The sequence below is a fragment of the Henckelia pumila genome, chromosome 1 (assembly GCF_033568475.1).
Source record: "Henckelia pumila isolate YLH828 chromosome 1, ASM3356847v2, whole genome shotgun sequence".
NCBI lineage: Eukaryota > Viridiplantae > Streptophyta > Magnoliopsida > Lamiales > Gesneriaceae > Henckelia > Henckelia pumila.
This window is the reverse complement of record NC_133120.1, coordinates 119147777-119167415: the sequence shown is the minus strand read 5'-3', so window position 1 is coordinate 119167415 and position 19639 is coordinate 119147777. Positions and strand designations below refer to the sequence as shown.

Here is a 19639-nt window from a genome sequence, read left to right as displayed (position 1 = left end):
AAACATAAAACATGTCTACTTAACCAGGATATCTTGTATAGTATAGGTTCGTACCTCAAATCATGAAACTCAAGCAACCTAGCCACTTGGGTACACAAGTTCAAGCCTATAAGCAGATAATCACCATATCACTTATTGCTTACTAAGAGCCTAAACTAGACTAATAGCTACTCACAGAAACTAATCAGCTTCTAGCAATATACCTGCATCTGTCGTCAGCCTTTTGATGGAGATGACATCAAAACTTAGTCACAACTCCGCTACGATTCCAATAATGTCTCGCTATCATCAGACCTCCGAAACGACACCTAGAAATACCTAAAACCCAGAATAAGTCGAGAGAGAGAGAAGAGAAATGAGCAAGGAAATGAGGGTCTCGACTCCTCTATTTATAGACAACGATCAAAACGTTCGATCTCTCATCCGGAGCTTCCGAACACACTTCGAAACTTCATATCTCTCTTCCGAAATCCCTCCACCGAACACGTGTCCTTTGATTGGGCAACACAGCTGCCGACATAGTTTGGACCTACTGAACTAGGGGTTTGGAGCTTCCAAACTCACTCTTGTCAAATCACCAATTAGAAGCCCATATCTATTTGTCGGGATAAATTTCGGATCTTCTGAACTCAGGATCGGAGCTTTTGAACTGCCCAAAGCTATCGAACTCCAATCTATATTCCGCAGAGATCGGTAAAAACGATCTAAACCTAGCTCATGTTCCGACCTTTCGAATTGTTGGAACACTTGAAACCTTGCGGACCATTTTCAAACATCTGGAATCTGATTTTCTACTTAATAATCTCATCCGAGAATTCCTTAATCATGTTTCAACCATTTTCAAAGATCTAGTCGATTTTAGTAAAATTTTGAAAGAAAGATATAACCACAAAAAATTCTTCCAAAAAAACGTGTTACAACTGAATGCATTTGCGCTCACAAGATTTTAAATATGCACGTGAATATAATCATTCATTATTTTGCACTAGTTCATAATTGAAATTATGTGTATAAAAAAAGATGATGATGATTTGTTGGAAATATCATACTCCTCTTTTAATATCTCCAATGTGCTTCTACAATGCAGTAAAGAGAGAGACTTTAATAAATATTCTGATTCGATTTCTTGTTTGCTTGTGACTAAGCAAAATAATGAATTATTTATGAAAAATTATGAAATCCATCAAATTGATGTCAACACATTTCCTGAAGAGAATGTGACAATGAATAATGAAAATATTAAACAAATAAGACCTAATTTGGTTGTGGTCATAGCCGTAGACACAATTGATGGTGTTTTCACGAATATGGTTTTGGAAATGGAAAACATTGTTACTATAATTATGATTATAATCATAGCAATCAAAAGAATAAAAATTACCAGAAGTGAGGTGATGACCAAGATAAGAAAATTTAAAGTGGTAAAAATGATAAATCAAAGAATTCAGCAAATGACACTACAAGAAATCATGAATAAAACTGTTGTCTTTTACCTTTTAACAACGGTTTTCATTAAAATCGTTGTCTTTAAACGTTTTTTTTAAAATCAAAGAAAAATCGTTGTCTTTCATTTTTTTAATCAAAGACAACGGTTTTTCAAATACCATTATCTATTAGCGGTTTTTTGGTGACTACGACAACAATTTTTGTCACCCGTTGTGTATTAGCATTTTTAAAGAGTTAAAGACAACTGTTTTATTTAAACAGTTGTGTTTGTGCGTTTTTTAACGTCAAAGACAACAATTTATTAAAAACTGTTGTCTTTGATTTATTTTATAAAAAACCAAACTGAAGATATATCCATACGTTCCTCTTCCTTTTATTCATTTTCAACTTTTTTCTCGTCAAACCCTAACCTCATCCCGATTCTTCCGCCCTTGCCACCTATACATCATCGAAAATAGTCAGGCGACATTCGTGACTCATAGACCAGTCATAGCGACATCAACCATTGTTTGAATCAAGCTTTGTGAGCCCCATTTCATGTAACTCGAACCCCGATCGTGAAGTGAAGTAGTGCGACTTGTATTCTTCGTGAATCCAGCAAATATCTTGTTGGTTTATGTCTTTTAATACCGAATAGAGTTTGAAATCAAACATTAGAATGATTTCGAACCAATCCCAACCTTCCCCCCTAAGTATTAGACGATTTCAGTCGAGTTCTGAGCATCTCCTTCGTGCGACCGTCACTCACCTCTGGTTTTTGGAATTCGAAGTGGTGAAAAAGTATATAAACATGGTGAAGCCTTTGTACGTTCGCGTCTCTAAACGCTATGTGGAGAAGTTGAAGTTTTTTGGGCAGTTGAACTTTTCAGCCGCAGCTTCCAAAAGAGGCAGAGCGGTTTCTATGCCGGAAGAGAAAGGAGGGAGATGAAAAAAGCCGCGTCGTCGGCCTGCTGCATGAATACTCACCCTAATCATTCAAGCAGTCATTCTCCATTGCAAGAAATCATTCAACGTAACAAGAGGTAATTTTTCGATTAATATTTTATCCCAAGATTTCACTAAACTTTTATTGATTGAATTAATTATGATATGAATATTTTCTTTATGTTTTCTCAAGTTGATTGTTAAGAAATATATCCAAATATTTTGTTTTAATTTTGGATTTCTAGTCAAGAAACATAATGTCCACTCTTATCTGTGATACAACTGACAAAATTGTCCAATGACGAGATGGTTGAGATGATCCTTTTTCCTGCTTTGAATTAGGCATGCCAACTTATTTCAAAGAGAATCTAACTACTTGATTCTGTTTTGGGAATGAGATTCCCAGCATATAGGTTTACATTTCCTTCCTCCTTTATCTGTTTCCTTATGACTAATATAAGATACCGATTTTGTGTAAAAAAAACCAAGGGAGAAATCATTTATTGGTTTGATACCTTTATCTCTACTTATATTCATTCGAATTCGAAAAATTATTCGAAGGTACATGGAGAATTTTTCAAGCCCTATCCTACTTAACAAAATTTTTGTAGAATTTCGGGAGAATGATATGTTTATTCCCACGTTTGTATTTTTCTCATAATTTAATTGACAAGATTATGTGTTTGATGCAGATTGAATTGACTTTGTACATTGTTAGGGTTTATTTGACATTAAGGTATTCATCGTCACTCATCTATGCTTTGATTTTATTTTGTTTGCGTTATGATCGAAAACGTGTGTAGAATGAGGGTGAATACACAATTTTAAAATATTTTGAGTTACAATAGTTCGTTCTTGAAATGTTCAAAAATGAATCGAGCATCGAGAGATTATATTGAGCTTGGTTACAAAACCAAGCGAAAGACGCTCAACATAATCCTCTAAAAACCGATGAAGTATTTTGGAAATCGTTTGAAAAAATTGCAAGTTGAGATAATAAAAATAGTTTGGTTGAAACATTTTATCAAACACTTTGTATACAACATTTTGGTATTTAAAGAACACTTAAAATTTGATTGGCCTGTTGTTAGACAACAAACTTAAAATTCCTACTCCTTAACAAAAATGAGTTTAGTGGTGATCAGGGGGTCGAATCCACAGGGAACGGATATTTATTTCTTTCGAGGAATAACAAATAAAAAAGGGGGATTTGTGGTTTGCAGTAATAAAATAAAAAATTAAGACTAATGCAAAAATTAAATTTATGAGATGAATAAATAATTAAAAGAGAAAATTTATTACTTTACCAAATTCTGATTCAAGGAATTTCCGTATTCCAAACATATCACTGGTTATCGGCTAACAAATAATTTATTCATGCAGTTTCTAGCAATTAACCTTAAAATCATAGAGATAACCACTAAGATTTTTGTGTTTTCCTATTTTAATTGACCAAACCCAGCATCCAGTCAAAACTTATCAATAACCAACTGGGCACGATAGCGTTCCATATTGATTAAAAATAGTCTTTAGATTTGTGAAGACAGTTAATCCTAAAATCTAACAATCGAGATAATTGCAATTGTTAAACCTAGTTTCATTGATTTATTTAGATCAAACATGTTATGATAACACAACACACATAATCTATTGCTACTCAAGTACCAATCATTCATGATAATTACAGATCACTGAATTCATGGATAACATTCAAAAGACGTAAAACCAATTAATTTGTCAGATTAATTGACCTACAAATTTTATGAAATAAATCATAAATCAACAAATACTAGAAACAAGCAAGAACATCAATTTAAACGCATAACCTCACAGTGATGAATTGAAATACAGAAAAATATCTCTTGAATCAGAAATAAAAACTTAGCCAAGCATAGTTGACTTCATAATTCCCTAGAAATATGAAAGATTAAACCTAGAAATTATGAATAGGAAAAGAGAAGAACTCTGGTCGTGCAGAGCGTGCAGAAGGAGGCAGAAATCTGTTCTCCCACTAATCTCAAAACTAACATGTAAAAAGCCTAAGAGAAAAGAAAAAAATAATCTAGGACAAAAATAAGATTATCTACAAGATAATCTTGATAATTGTTTAAATAAAAAACAAATCTCCAACAATATTTATCTAAAAGAAAATCTTCTCTTCAAAATTCTTTCATAAATTAAATACCATATTTAGAATTACTAAACTATGGTATTTTCTTCTCAAATTCTGAAATCTTCAATTCCCACCAGACAGTAATAACGTAGTAACACAGCGCGCCCATGCCTTGCTTCAACACCTCTTCAAGTTTGCTCAATTTCTCAAAATTTCTCTTGACAACTCCAAATGTGATAGAATTCAACTTTTTAGCCCAAATTTTTGCCAAGATCATCAAACTTCCTCCAACTACAAAACACGACAAAAACGCACCAATTAACATATGCAAAAGATAAAAACCCAAGAAATATGATACTAAAAATATAAATATTATGAGTCTATCAAAATCTCCCACACCTAAACCATGCTTGTCCTCAAGCATATAATAGTTCAATCCATCGTCCCAACTCATCATCCTTCTTTCTCTTCCTCAACCAATCCCAAACAAATATTCATGCATCTCATACATCAAAACGAGCCAAAAGAAGAAATTATCACATCAACATCATAGACAATCAACTCAATCAATTGTATTGAAATTAAAATGCATAAGGTCCAACAACTCCTCACGAGATTCACTCATTGCACTCAACAAAAAATGTTTTTGGTGTATATATATATCAAAGAAAACGCTCATGTCAAAAAATAGTTGATTTTTAACCATAAGCTTGCAAATATATCACTTCTTTCCCACCAAATGAATGAATTAAAATGCACGATCAAAGGGCTTAAATATGGTTGTAACGGGGCTAAGGGAAAGGTATGATAAAAGGATAAAATGGCTAATAGAATTAAAATAATCATATAAAACCTTCCACAAATACCAATCCACCCAATTATTCATCTGCAGACCATTAAAATCTTAACATCCAAAAAAAATAATTCATCACTCTTCATTTTTTCTTCTTTCATTCTTTTTTTTTCTTTTTGACTCTTTTTTTTTCTTTCCCGTATTTTCTCCTTTTGTTCATTTTTTTTCTTTTTTTTTTTGGGAATTTGAAATGCAGAAAAGAGAATTATAAAACTCGGAGCATGAGTAACTAAGTCTCCACACTTTTTCATAGCTTTTGCTTCAAATAGTGTCCTATGTAAAAAGTTTACATGATTTTCAAATCAAGGTTCAAAAATGGGATAATCAATAAAGAAAGGATTTTTGTGGCTTGTAGTGTGGGTATTTTTTTCAAAGAAAAGGATCAGGCTCAAAATTGGCTCACTAAGGGTATATGCATAAAGGTAGGCTCAAAGCAGAGGCATATGAAAAAAAATGGTTTTAACCTAGGGCCCTTAATTTTTGAACAATACATTAAATCCACCAAAAGAGGTTAATGAGAACATGTATAACAATGCAAGTTCTAGAAAAATCAACAATGCATGACAAACACACAATAAAAAAAAAGAGCATGATATAGTGACTGCTCATTGGCTCAAATTTCACCACAGACGATGGCTATGTGTTAGACCCATACATTTGTCTTTTCAACCAATTATCAAGAGCAACTCCACAATGCAACAAAGAGAATACAATTTTTTTTTTAGAAGGAATCTGTGTCAGAAGTATCCAGGACTCAGAAGAGAGAAACAATAAGCATGAACTAAATACCTCTTGGACAGAAACTCACAAAATAGAATAATACAAACCCCTAAAAACCTCCCACACCTAAATTAGGCATTGTCCTCAATGACATAAATATATGCTCAAATAAAACAATAAAAGCATAAGGACGGTTAGAAAACTCACCTGACAATTTTGAGCATCGACCTAAGTGCCATGAAATGGGAGAAACGGTGGACCAAAGCCCATGTGTCGATAAAAAGCCACCTGATTCAGCTCCATGCTTTTCAACTCCAAACTCATGGTATGATAAATGTGTTCTCAACAAAATATATAAACAATCAATACCAATATCACAGTGACAGAAAAACAATCAATTAGCGATCGAACGAGAGTGAAGAGATATCACCAAGTTTCTACTAGCGGATGTGCTGGCGGTTGGAGAACGACAGACGACGGCCAGCATTGGTCTGTGGAGATGAAGGAAAGCAGCGGCGATGTGAATATGGTGGAACAGGCGGTGCTGTAAAGATGAAGGTGAAGATCGACGACGTCGCTCGCAGAGATGGAGATAAGCGGGCGGCGTCGCTGGTGTTGTGAACCGACGGCAACGAAGGTTGCTGGAGCATATGGGTAGCAGTGGTGCGATGGTGTTCTGAGATGAGAGTGATGAGCAATGATGATGATCGGATATGAACAGCAGCGGGAGTGACAGGGCAGCAGCGGCTGGAGATGATGGAGATTGTCGATGATGATGGTGATAAGAGCAGGGGGTGAACAGGGATACGCAGCGGCGGCGGTCTTCTGGAGAGCAGGGGCAGCGGTGTTGTGAGGAAGATGGTGGTGTACGCAGGCGGCGGCCGACGAGGTAAAAAATGAAAATCAGCGGTCGATGGTGATGAGGGACGAGCAGCGGCGTTCGTGTGGACAAGGGCGGAGGCACGCTTAAGCCCGGGTGGCCCATTTTCAATTTTTTTAATGTATTATATATATTTTTTGAAATATTTTTTTTGTATTATTTTGGATCAATGTTATATTAGCTTGGGTAGACAAATTTAAAAAATTAAATAACCCACATGTAGCCCACTTAAAAAATATTAAATAGCCCATATGTATCAAAATTGGGATTTTTCGTCTTTGTCATCTTGATTAGATTTGATTAAATTTAACTTTTATCTATGTCAATTTCCATCTTTTAAATAATATTTCCACTTCTATAATGTAGATTTCTTCTTACTGAGTAATTTTTTTATGCTTTGTGTTATTGCTTTATTTTAAAATTGACTGCATTGCAATAAAAGAATTTTTTTACAATTGCAATTTTTGATTTCATAAAAAAGTTTAATGGTTTGTTTGGTTCAAGTTTCTATTTATATTACATTATGCATCGTGCTGATCATATATTGCTGATATGATGTCATATTGAAAACAAATTTGAATTATGATATCAGTCAAAAAATTTTAAATCTTAAATACGATTCCATAAAAAATTATCCAAGATTTTATTAATGAAAAACTTTTTAAGACTACAATGAACAAGTATCTTATTCATCATTTTAATTCTTATGCATTATTTTTTGTTCCTCGTTAAAAATTCTAGCCCGGGTGGATTTCAGATCCTGGCTCCGCCATTGCGTGTGGAATGGAATGAATGGTGGTGATCGGCGATTGATGATGAAGAGGCGGCTGTTGGTCTGTGAAGATGAAGGAAAGCAGCACAACAGGATTGAGGCGGTGATATGAAGGCGATGTGAAGATTACGGTGATGAGCGGGTGACTTGGAGATGAAGAAGATAACGAGACGGGAGGGGCGAAAATAAGAAAGAAAAAATTTAGGCGAAAAACCCTTGTATCTTAAGTATTATGATTATGATAATTGTAATAATTAATTTAAAAAAAAAATTAAGCAAATTCAAATTTTTTTTTCAAAACAGAAAATGAATTTCAATAGGGCGTGGGCACGTTTGTATAAAACTATTTTCTGAAAATTTTAAAGCTTTTAAGAAGAAAAATTGATTTTTTGTACAGAAAATGATTTTTCACAGGGCGTGGGCACGCCTTGTACTAAATCATTTTCTGAATTTTTTTTCCAAAAAAATAAAAACTAACCAAACACAATAACAAATAAAAAAAATTAAAAAAAACGTTGGGTTGCCTCCCAAAAGCACCTCTTTTTATTGTTGTTGGCTCGACTCCAAGTTGCCTTGTTGCTCATGGTGGTTCATAAATTGTTACTTTGTCCACCTTCAACTATTTGGGAATTTTCATAGAAAATTTCAGTTTATGCTTGTTATGCTTGAATTTCTTGGAAATCTCCATTTCTTGATAACTTCCTCCATTTTTCATGGGTATTTGCTTAGGTCGATCTGGAGGAAGTTTTCGCTCAATTTTAAATGCCTGAAAATCATAGAAAAAAAATATATTATTAGAATTTTCAGTAGGTCTTGCAACAATATCCTCTAAATTATTCTCATTCAAAAATTTTGTATTTTCTTGTGACAAGTGATCAGTGATATCAAGAGCATTAATAGCACTTCCACAACTTGGATATTTCATGGTATCATAAATATTAAACTTATCAATCTCGCCATCAAATTCCATAGTAAGAGTACCATTATTAACATCTATGATTGATCTTGAAGTTTTTAGAAATGGTCTTCCTAGCAAAATTGAACTATTTAGATCACTGTTTTTCATGTCAATCACATAAAAATCAACAGAAAAAACCAAATTATAAACTTTCACAAGAACGTCTTCAATTACACCCCTGGAATAAATAGTGGACCTATCAGCCATCTGAATCACAACTGCAGTTTTATTCAGGGGTCCAAGTTTCAAATAATTATAAATAGAATAAGACATGACATTGATAGAAGCACCTAATCTAACATAGCATTTTCAAGTCTAGTATCGCCAACTGTACATGAAATAGAAAACATACCTGGATCACTGCATTTGATAGGAATATTTCTTTGTAGAACAATTGACACATTTTCTCCTATCTGTACCCTTTGACACTCCTTCAAATTCTGTCTCATTTTTGCATTACACGATTCTTTTAAAATTTTTGCACAACGAGGTACTGGTTTAATATCATCTAATATAGGAATATTTACCCCGCGTCTACGAAAATTTTCATTCAAATCCTGAATACTTTCACAATTCCTATTCAATGCAAGGGGAAATGGGGGAACAAGTTTATACACAAAGAGAGGCGAAAACTTACTTTTCAGTGCATCATCTTGATTAGTTCCTTTTTCCTCCACTTTTATCTCATCGTCTTTGTTTTTATTGGCTGCTGTTGGTACCACATTTTCTTGATCCTCAAATTCTTTACCATTTTTCAATGTAATTGAACTAACATTCTCCTTTGTATTCACCACACTCTTAGAATTTAGACCACTTGAATTTTGTGCTTCCAACCTATTGAGTGCAGTTGTCAACTGACCCACTTGAGTATTTAAATTTTGAATGCTGGCCCTTGTTTCCTGTTGAAATTGCAAAGTATGAGTGGCTATATCCTTAACAATATTTTCTAGATACTCACTTGTATTGGAAGCTAGTAGAGGTTGTGATCTAGGAGGATATGATGGCACTTGAGGCATAGACACATTCATTTGTGGATTAGCATAGCTAAATTTTTGATGATCCTTCAATCCTGGATTGTACGCATTAGAATATGGATCATATCGACGTTGTGGCTGTCCAGGAAATCCACCAATTGCATTAGCTTGCTGCACTTGATCTTCTTGTAGCGTTGGACACATATCCGTTGGATGTCCATGAACCGAGCATATACCACAAGCTTTGACTTGTTGTACTTGTCCTACAACCAACCTTTCCAAAAGAGAAGTCAATGAATCTAGCTTTTGATCAATAGGACTAGCACTTACCTCATTAACTTGTAGTGGGGTGTTATCTTGCCTAGTTCCAAACTGTTGTGCATTGGCAGCCATGCTCGAAATAAGATCCCTCGCTTCTTGAGGTGTTTTGTTCACCAATGCACCTCCGCTTGCAGCATCAATCATGTTTCGATCAAAAACCAAGAGGCCCTCATAAAAAATATTGTACTAATAGTTGTTCCGAAATTTGGTGTTGAGGACAACTGGCACACAATTGCTTGAATCTCTCCCAATATTCATATAAAGTCTCCCCATTCAGCTGTCTGATCCCACATATGTCCTTCCTAATATTTGCTGCTCGTGAAGCTGGGAAGAACTTCTCCAGAAATTGTTGTTTCATACCATCCCAAGTTGTTATCGTCCCAGAGGGTAAATAGTAGAGCCAATTCTTGGCTTTGTCAGCTAGAGAGAATGGGAAAGCTCGCAGTGAAATTTGTTCCTCTGTAATTCCTTGTGGTTTCATAGTTGTGCAAACAATGTGCAACTCCTTTAAATGCTTGTGTGGATCTTCACCTGCAAGACCACGGAAAGTTGGCAACAAATGAATCAAACCAGATTTTAATTCAAAATTTGCATTTGGGAATTGAATGCATAATGGCTGCTGAGTAACATTAGGATTAGCTAACTCCCTGAGGGTTATCTGTTCTGGCGCTGCCATTGTTTTTTTGCACTCACTTTCTTCAGTATCAAATTCAGGTTCAGATTCTCTTTCAGACTCACTTGAATTTGATGCAACGTTCAAACCAAGAGATGAAATTGATGCTTGGTTACTTCGTGATAGGTTCATAATATTTATATTTTTTAGTATAATATCTCTCGGGTTTTTATCTTTTGCATATGTTAATCGGTGCGTTTTTTCCTGTTTTGTAGTTGGAGGAAGTTTGATGATCTTGGACAAAATTTGGGCTAAAAATTTGAATTCTATCACATTTGGAGCTGCCAATAGAAATTTTGAGAAATTGAGCAAAATAGAAGAGGTCCTGAAGCAAGGCGTGCGCGCGCTGTGTTACTACGCTATTACTATTTGGTGGGAATTGAAGATTACAAAATTTGAGAAGAAAATACCATATTTTAGTAATTCTAAATATGGTATTTAATTTTTGGAAGAAATTTGAAGAGAAGATTTTCTTTTGGATAATTATTGTTGGAGATTTGTTTTTTATTTAAACAACTATCAAGATTATCTTGTAGATAATCTTATCTTTTTTCTATATTTTATTTTTTTCCTTTTCTCTTAGGGCTTTTACACGTTAGTTTTAGTTTTTTTAGAGGACATATTTATGATTCTGCGTTTTGCACGCTCTAAACGGCCACAGTCAGAGAAAATTTCTTCTTATTTTCTTCTTCATAACTTTTAGGTTTAATCTTTTATATTTCTAGAGAATTATGAAGCCAACTATGCTTGACTAATATTTTAGTTCTGATTCAAGGGATATTTTCCTGTATTTCAATTTATCACTGTGAGGTTTTGAGTTTAAATTGATATTCTTGTTTGTTTCTAGTATTTGTTAATTTATGATTTATTTCGTGAAAGTTGTGAGTTAATTAATCTGACAAATTAATTTGATTTATGATTTTCTATTGCTAACCTTGAGTTCAGTGATTCGTAATTGTCATGAATGATTGGTACTGATTAGCGATATATTAGGTATGTTGTGCTATCATGACATGTTTAATCTATATAAATCAACGAAACTAGATTTAACAATTGCAGCTATCTCGATTGTTAGATTTTAGGATTAACTGTTTTCACAAATCGAAAAGCTATTTTTAATCAATATGGAACGCTATCATGCCCAGTTCGTTATTGATAAGTTTTGACTAGATGCTGGGTTTGGTCAATTAAAATAGGAGAACACAAAAATCTTAGTGGCCATCCCTATGATTTTAAGGTTAATTGCTAGAAACTGCATGAATAAATTATTTTTTAGCCGATGACCAGTTATATAATTGAAATACGGAAATTCCTTAAATCAGAGTTTGGTAAAATATTTGAATTTCTCATTTAATTATTTGTTCATCTCATTTAGTTAATTCTTTCATTAGTCTTATTTTTTTTTTTTTATTTCTGAAAACCAAAACCCCCTTTTTAGTTACATTTACTTGAAAGAAATAAATATATGTTCCTTGTGGATTCGACCCTGCTCATTACTAAACTCATTTTTGTTAAGGAGTAGGAATTTTAAGTTTGTGGCTCGACGACAGGCCTATCAAATTTTGGCGCCGTTGCCGGGGAACGGTGTTTATAATTATTTTTTTCAAGTTTTGTTATTTATTTATTTTATTTTTTTCCTTTTTATGCCTCGTTCTTCTTGTACAAGTGAACTAGAAAACATTTCGGAAATCGAGAAGACAGCTAGGAGGTTGAGAAAAGAGGCGCGGCTACGACGTAACCAAGCATCTATTTCATCTCCTGGTTTGAACATGGCATTGAACTCGAGCGAGTCTGAAAGGGAATCTGATCCCGAGTTCGAAGCTAAAGAAAGTGAGCAAGAAGAAACAATGGCAGCACCAGCACAGAGAACCCTCAGGGAGTTAGCTAATACTAATGTTACTCAGCAGCCATTATGCATTCAATTCCCAAATGCAAATTTTGAATTAAAATCTGGTTTGATTAACTTGTTGCCAACTTTCTGTGGTCTTGCAGGTAAAGATCCACACAAGCATTTAAAGGATTTTCACACTGTTTTCACAACCATGAAACCCTAAGGAATTACATAGGAACAAATTTCATTGCGAGCTTTTCCATTCTCTTTAGCCGACAAAGCTAAGGATTGGCTCTACTATTTACCCTCTGGGACGATAACAACCAGGGATGGTATGAAACAACTATTTCTAGAGAAGTTCTTCCCAGCTTCACGACCAGCAAATATTAGGAAGGACATACTTGGGATAATACAGCAGCATGGAGAGACTTTATATGAATATTGAGAGAGATTCAAGCAATTGCGTGCCAGTTGTCCTCAACACCAAATTTCGGAACAACTATTAGTTCAGTATTTTTATGAGGGCCTCTTGGTTTTTGATCGAAACATGATTGATGCTGCAAGCGGAGGTGCATTAGTGAACAAAACACCTCAAGAAGCAAGGGATCTTATTTCGAGCATGGCTGCCAATGCACAACAGTTTGGAACTAGGCAAGATAACAACCCACGACAAGTTAATTAGGTAAGTGCGAGTCCTATTGATCAAAAGTTAGATTCATTGACTTCTCTTTTGGAACAATTGGTTGCAGGACAAGTACAACAGGTCAAAGCTTGTGGTATATGCTCGGGTCTTGGACATCCCACTGATATTTGTCCGACACTACAAGAAGATCAAATGCAGCAAGCTAATGCAATTGATGGATTTCCTGGACATCCACAACGCCGATATGATCCATATTCTAATGCCTAAAATCCAGGATTGAAGGATCATCAGAATTTCAGATATGCTAATCCACAAATGAATCTATCTACACCTCAAATGACATCATATCCTCCTAGATCACAACCTCTACCAGCTTCCAATACAAGTGAGTATCTAGAAAATATTGTTAAGGAACTAGCCACTAATACTTTTCAATTTCAACAGGAAACAAAGGCTAGCATTCAGAATTTGAACACTCAAGTGGGTCAGTTGGCAATTGCAATCAATAAGTTGGAAGCACAAAGTTCAAGTGGTCAAAGTTCTCATGCCACAAATCCAAGGAAGAATGTTAGTGCAATCACTTTACAAATTGATAAATAATTGGAGGATCAAGAAAATGTGCTACCAGCACTAGCCAATAAAAACAAATATAATGAGATAAAAGTGAAGGACAAAGGAACCAATCAAGATGATGCACTAAAAGGTAAGTCTCCGCCTCCTATTGAGTATAGACATGTTCCGCCATTCCCCATTGTATTGAGTAGAAATTGTGAAAGTATTAAGGAGTTGAATGAAACTTTTCGTAAATGTGAGGTAAATATTCCTATATTAGATGATATTAAACCTGTTGGAGAACGGTGATCAGATCAATCAGAATTGATACCCGGTGCAGCGGAAGTTTTAAAATTTTATATGGAACGATTCCATATCATGGGTATCAAAACTTTACGATTAAATTGTGCATTAAAAATTAAATAACAATTAAATAACAATTAAATTTTTACCTTGAAATCTCGAAACGAGATTATGGACACCAACAGATTACTCTGCTCTTGTTGTATATCCCAGGAACTGATGGACGAACAATTCTTCAATCAGGTCCACGAACAAAAGTTTAATCCCTCTGATAGATTGCACTAGAAAATATATCAGAAGTTTCTACGAAGAGAATTAACGAATTTGATCCGTTAAACCAGACTGCAAATTCAAAATTCACAGACTGGATTTCAGAGAGAAAACACAGAGAGGGGGCGGCCACTATAGGTCTCAAAAACCCTAGTGTTCGAAATTATGAGCCTCTGTTGTTTAATTTCTGTACTGCAATAACTTATTTATAATGTGGGCTGCTAACAGCTTAGGGCCCATTAGTCATAAGTTCAAGCCTGGCAAGCAAAGCCCGCATGTTCAGAAATTAATATAAAATTCATCGTGACTCAGATTGATAAACCAATTTCACCAATGTGCACAGAAACCATTTCTGCATCTTTTAGAGTAAAGATAAATTTTCTGAATCCGAATTCAGTGATTTCCAAAAATGCCCATCCCTATGTCATTTTAGGAAATCTTACTCTTCTACTCTGATATAAGAAGTCCCACTTCTTTATTCACTAAATTTAACTCTTTAAATTTAATTATCTCAACGGGGATTAAAAATCCATTACTTGTGTGACCCTCAATGGTTCAGGGATACAGCTAGCCGTGGGCTCACAACTCCTTGTGACTCGGAACAACAATTTTCGACTTGCCCATCGAATCATGGTAAGAGCGCCTAGCAACATCGCCCCATGATTCCCTAGGTATCACTGATAGTGCCTGCAAGAACCAATAGATTTTGGTTAGCGTACAGTACGGTCCCTTCATCCATATATCCCGATCGAATCAACAACCATTGGTAAATCGAGAGTCGTTCGAGATTCGATAACTATGCAATACATCTTGAAGATCAAATAGTGACATCGCATGTGCTACTAAGAAACCATTTCTTAAAACACATCATGTACTCTGGCCAGAGATTCGTCACACTAATATCTCCTCAGATTGCATAGGATATCCACACTATCAAGTATGTGGTGAATCCTTGACAACAAAGCATCGACTCCTATATGTGTCGTAACTGTACCCAATCCCGACACCTGATGACCCCAATAGAGTCGGTAAACGAGTCAAAGTACAGTACTAGCATATAGAGTCTCAATGATGTTTCAAGTAGTAAGGACTAATGGTGTACAACCAAAACCGCGGACTTTATCCACTCGATAAGTGATAACCACTTGGAAAGTCCGGATAGGGTAATTCGATCATTCATCGTATGAATATCCATTTGCATGCTTTGAACATCTCTATGTTCCATACCAATGAAACGTGGTACTCGGCATCGCAAATGCTAGTCTCAATCTCGAGCGATCCTTATCCTTATTAACGGACGGCTCAATCGACTAGGAACTGTTTAGAATATACAGTGACTATAAGATGTGTTTCATGATAGCCATCCCCATGTGCTACCACATCTTACATACACTATAGTTTATTCAAGGTCTTTATCTAAACATCTTATAGTATGTCACAACATAATAATATGATAAAAGATAAAGTAAACGCCTTTATAAAAGTGTAAATTATATTAAACAAAAGATTGTTTATACATAGAGTCATAAAAGCCCTTAGCCACAAGTTGGCTCACCGGGCACCCACTCTTTCAAAACCAGTACCTCGTTGTGCAAAATTTTTAAAAGAATTGTGTAATACAAAAAGAATATAGAACTTGAAGGAGTGTCAAAGGTTAAAGGTAGGAGAAAATGGGTCAGCTGTTCTGCAAAGAAATATTCCTATCAAATGCAGTGATCCAGATATGTTTTCTATTCCTTGTACAGTTGGCGAAATTAAACTTGAAAAGGATATGTTTGATTTGGGTGCTTCTATCAATGTCATGCCTTATTCTGTTTATAATTATTTGAAACTTGGACCCCTGAATAAAACTGCAATTGTTATTCAGATGGCTGCTAAGTCCACTATTTATCCCATGGGTGTAATTGAAGATGTTCTTGTGAAAGTTGATAATTTGGTTTTTTCTGCTGATTTTTATATGATTGACATGAAAAACAGTGATCTAAATAGTCCAATTTTGCTAGAAAGACCATTTCTAAAAACTTCAAGATCTATCATAGATGTTAATAATGGTATTCTTACTATGGAATTTGATGGCGAGATTGTTAAGTTTAATATTTATGATACCATGAAATATCCTAATTGTGAAAGTACTATTAATGCTCTTGATATCACTGATCACTTGTCACAAGAAAATACAAAATTTTTGGATGAGAATAATTTAGAGGATATTGTTGCAAGACCTGCTGAAAATTCTAATACCATATTTTTTCTCTGTGATTTGCATGAATCTAAAATTGAGCTAAAACTTCCTCCAGATCGACCTAAGAAAATACCCATGGAAAAAGGAGGAAGTTATCAAGAGATGAGGATTTCCACGAAATTCAAGCAGAACAAGCATAGACTGAAATTTGCGATGAAAATATTCAAATGGGTGAAGGTGGACAAAGTTTATGAACCACCATGAGCAACAAGGAAACATGGAGTTGAGCCAACGACAATAAAACGAGGCGCTTTTGAGAGGCAACCCAACGTTTTTTAAATTTTTTTATTTGTTATTGCGTTTGGTTAGCTTTTATAATTTTTCGAAAAAAAAATTCAGAAAATGATTTAGTACAAGGCGTGCCCACGCCCTATGAAAAATCATTTTTTGTACAAAAAAATCAATTTTTTCTTCTTAAAAGCTTTAAAGTTTTCAAAAAATGATTTAGTACAAGGCGTGCCCACGCCCTATTGAAATTAATTTTCTGTTTTGAAAAAAAAAAGTTTCAATCTATTTTATTTTTGTTTATTTAATAATTATAATTATAACACTAATAATAATTAAAATAAGGGTTAATCGTGTGATCTTTTTCTACAGGGCCGCCATCCTCCTCGTTTCTCTTCAAGCGTAAATTTTTTTTTTTTCTTCTCCTTCATCTCCAAGCAAGCAGCCTCCTGTTCCTCACCAGCGCCTGTCGTGAAGCCGCCGCTGTCTCTAATTCTATCTCCGCCAGTGCTTGCACTACGTTGGTTTCACCATCACAGATCATCACTGCCGCCTATTTCCCTCCTTCATCTGCAATCACCAGGCACATCGCCGCTGCTATTTCTCATCAACCCAAAGCCTACCGCCTCATTCACCAATCTATCCACCATTCACACCAGGCCCCGCTGCTCATCCCTCATCACCGCAGCCGCCTCCTGGATAGTCACCGGTAAATACAAGGTACATGAGAAGGATAATCATAATAGTTACAAAGAGTAATATTGCAAATCTCATCTTGTTCTTCGAGATCTTGGAGAAATAACTTGTGAGAGAAAAAATAAGTTGAGTGTGATTAAAAATAATGTAACACCCGGAATTATTTAATTTTAATCTGAGAATAATTAATTTGGGAATAATTGGAGTTTTGATTTAAATTCTAATATTCTTAAATTGATTAGGATTGAAATTGAATGAATTGAGAAATTGAGGACCAAATTGCAATTTTGGAAGACTTGAGGGGCCTAAGTGCAATTATTGGAAAATTGTTGGGACACTTGTTATTATTCTAAGTTTTCACGTGTGATTCAATCCAATTCCATCAGAAATTCAGAAGAGAACCGAGTGAAGAAGAGGAAAGAAATCTCAAGTTTATTCTTCATCTTGTAATCGCCGTATCTTTTGATCCAGTTATCCGAATTCGATTCCGAAAGATGTTTTGGAATCCTTGCAAGAAGACCTTCGAATTGATGTAAGTTTTCTCTTAGTTAATTATGATTTGGGAATTCGAAAATGACAGAGATCAGAATTGTGTATGAATTGTTGTTATTGAACTTCTATGTTGTGTTTTGTTGAAGTTGGGTTGAAGATGGTTGTTGTATCCATTTCGTATGAATTCTCAACAATTATTGCAAAGTTTCTATTCTATATTCTGCTGGTTTTGATTGAAATTCATCTGGTATCATTATAGAAGGGTTATACTTGAGTTTCGGGATTGCCGACTTTAACCGTTACGCCGTCGAACTTATGATTTGAGGCTGTTTTGCTATTGTATCTTGGACTAAGATGTTGTTGGGTTGTAGCTGATGATTATTTGGTTTATATGCTGTGATTTCAGTTCATAAACAGGACACTTCAACTCAATAATCTCGACTTCGAAACCGATAGAAGAAAGAACACGGTTTGTAGCCTTTTTGCCTTGAAGTTGGGTTGAACTTGAGTGCAGATTTTTGATAGAGGTGTGGTTCTGTTGTTGTTCAGATTTGGATAGCTCTGATACCACCTGTTGTGACGATCCGAATTCTAATCTCTCATTAATCAAATCATCATAAATAATAGATAAAGAATCAAAGTCTAAATAAAGTAAATTTTTTTTTTTTAAAAAAGTGAGCACCTCGCTCGATCGGGTGTATTCACCCGATCGAGCGAGCCCTCAGCTCAGCTTCTCGGGTTTGCAAAGTTTTGGCCTCGCTCGATCGGTCATGTTTCATCGATCGAGCGAGCCAAAGTTGCTCACTTCTCTGCCTTCGAAATGAAGGCCTCGCTCGATCGGCAGGAATCGCCCGATCGAGCGGGCTCCTGCCCAGAAGAATAAATACAGATCATTTTTGCTGTCAACACAAGTTCCTTCTTTCCTTTCTCATCTAACATCAACTCATGCATGGTGTATACATAATCATAAGCTAGCTTGCATACTAACATGATATGAATTGATAGAATAAGATCATAAACAAAGCCTTAATATCAACTCAAGATAGGCTAACATTAAAACATGGAACATTGTATAAAACAACAAGTCAAGTTCTAAGACTATTATACATCATCATAAGTCTTATACACAATATCAAGACAACAACTTCATAGCCAATAACTCTTGGCACATATAACTACAACAAGATCATGTTCTTGAACTCAACACTAACAATGACAGCTCACAATCATCTAAACTCGGATCATCACGCTATTCTCTCATCCCTTGTTCTTCAAGATCGCTTTTGTCCTGTTCCACTCCCGCCTATTGCCATGACACATACAACACAACAATAACCGGATAACTCCGGTGAGAAATATATTTTCCAGTAAAAGCAACTAAACATGCATAGCAAAGCATATATCAAATTCATGATATAAAAGTAAATACAATGCATGTTTTAAAACAAGGTTCTCTAACGAATTCTCTTATTTCATCGGTTGGGATCCCGAGAAGAAGATATCATAACTAACCACCGACTCTCCCAATCGAGGTGGGGCTACTTATCTTGCTTCTCTAGACTTTGAAGCCATTATATATATAAATCAGACGCTAGGCTAAGTCAACCACCTAGGCCATACATATATAATCCCTCAAATCATCTAATCGAACGTTTCCGTTCATTTCGAAATCAAAGAACAAGTCTTACAAGGTGAATGCAACATATATCATCATAATAGCATTCACTAACATCAAGACTCATTTCATAATT

At 35.1% G+C, this 19639-nt stretch overlaps 1 protein-coding gene and 1 non-coding gene across 2 annotated transcripts; one reads left to right on the top strand and one right to left on the bottom strand.

The window, feature by feature from the left end:
• Positions 1 to 8327: 8327 nt before the first annotated feature.
• Positions 8328 to 10105, bottom strand: LOC140873742 (uncharacterized). Its single transcript, XM_073276982.1, has 2 exons — positions 9019 to 10105; positions 8328 to 8884 (listed from the first exon to the last, which is right to left on the bottom strand). The coding sequence occupies exons 1-2, from the start codon at positions 10103 to 10105 to the stop codon at positions 8328 to 8330; spliced, it is 1644 nt and encodes a 547-aa protein (XP_073133083.1).
• A 59-nt stretch (positions 10106 to 10164) lies between these two features.
• Positions 10165 to 10271, top strand: LOC140876945 (small nucleolar RNA R71). Its single transcript, XR_012149171.1, has one exon. It is a non-coding gene; the product is annotated as a small nucleolar RNA R71 (small nucleolar RNA).
• The last annotated feature ends 9368 nt before the right edge of the window (positions 10272 to 19639 follow it).

What these genes read in the sequence shown, in the direction of transcription:
- LOC140873742 (XM_073276982.1), bottom strand. Translation starts at nt 10,105, where the DNA reads ATGATTGATGCTGCAAGCGGAGGTGCATTGGTGAACAAAACACCTCAA. An exon ending in TATCAAATGCAGTGATCCAG is followed by an intron (nt 8,885 to 9,018) that starts GTATGTTTTCTA and finishes ATAAAACTGCAG; the next exon opens with TTGTGATTCAGATGGCTGAT.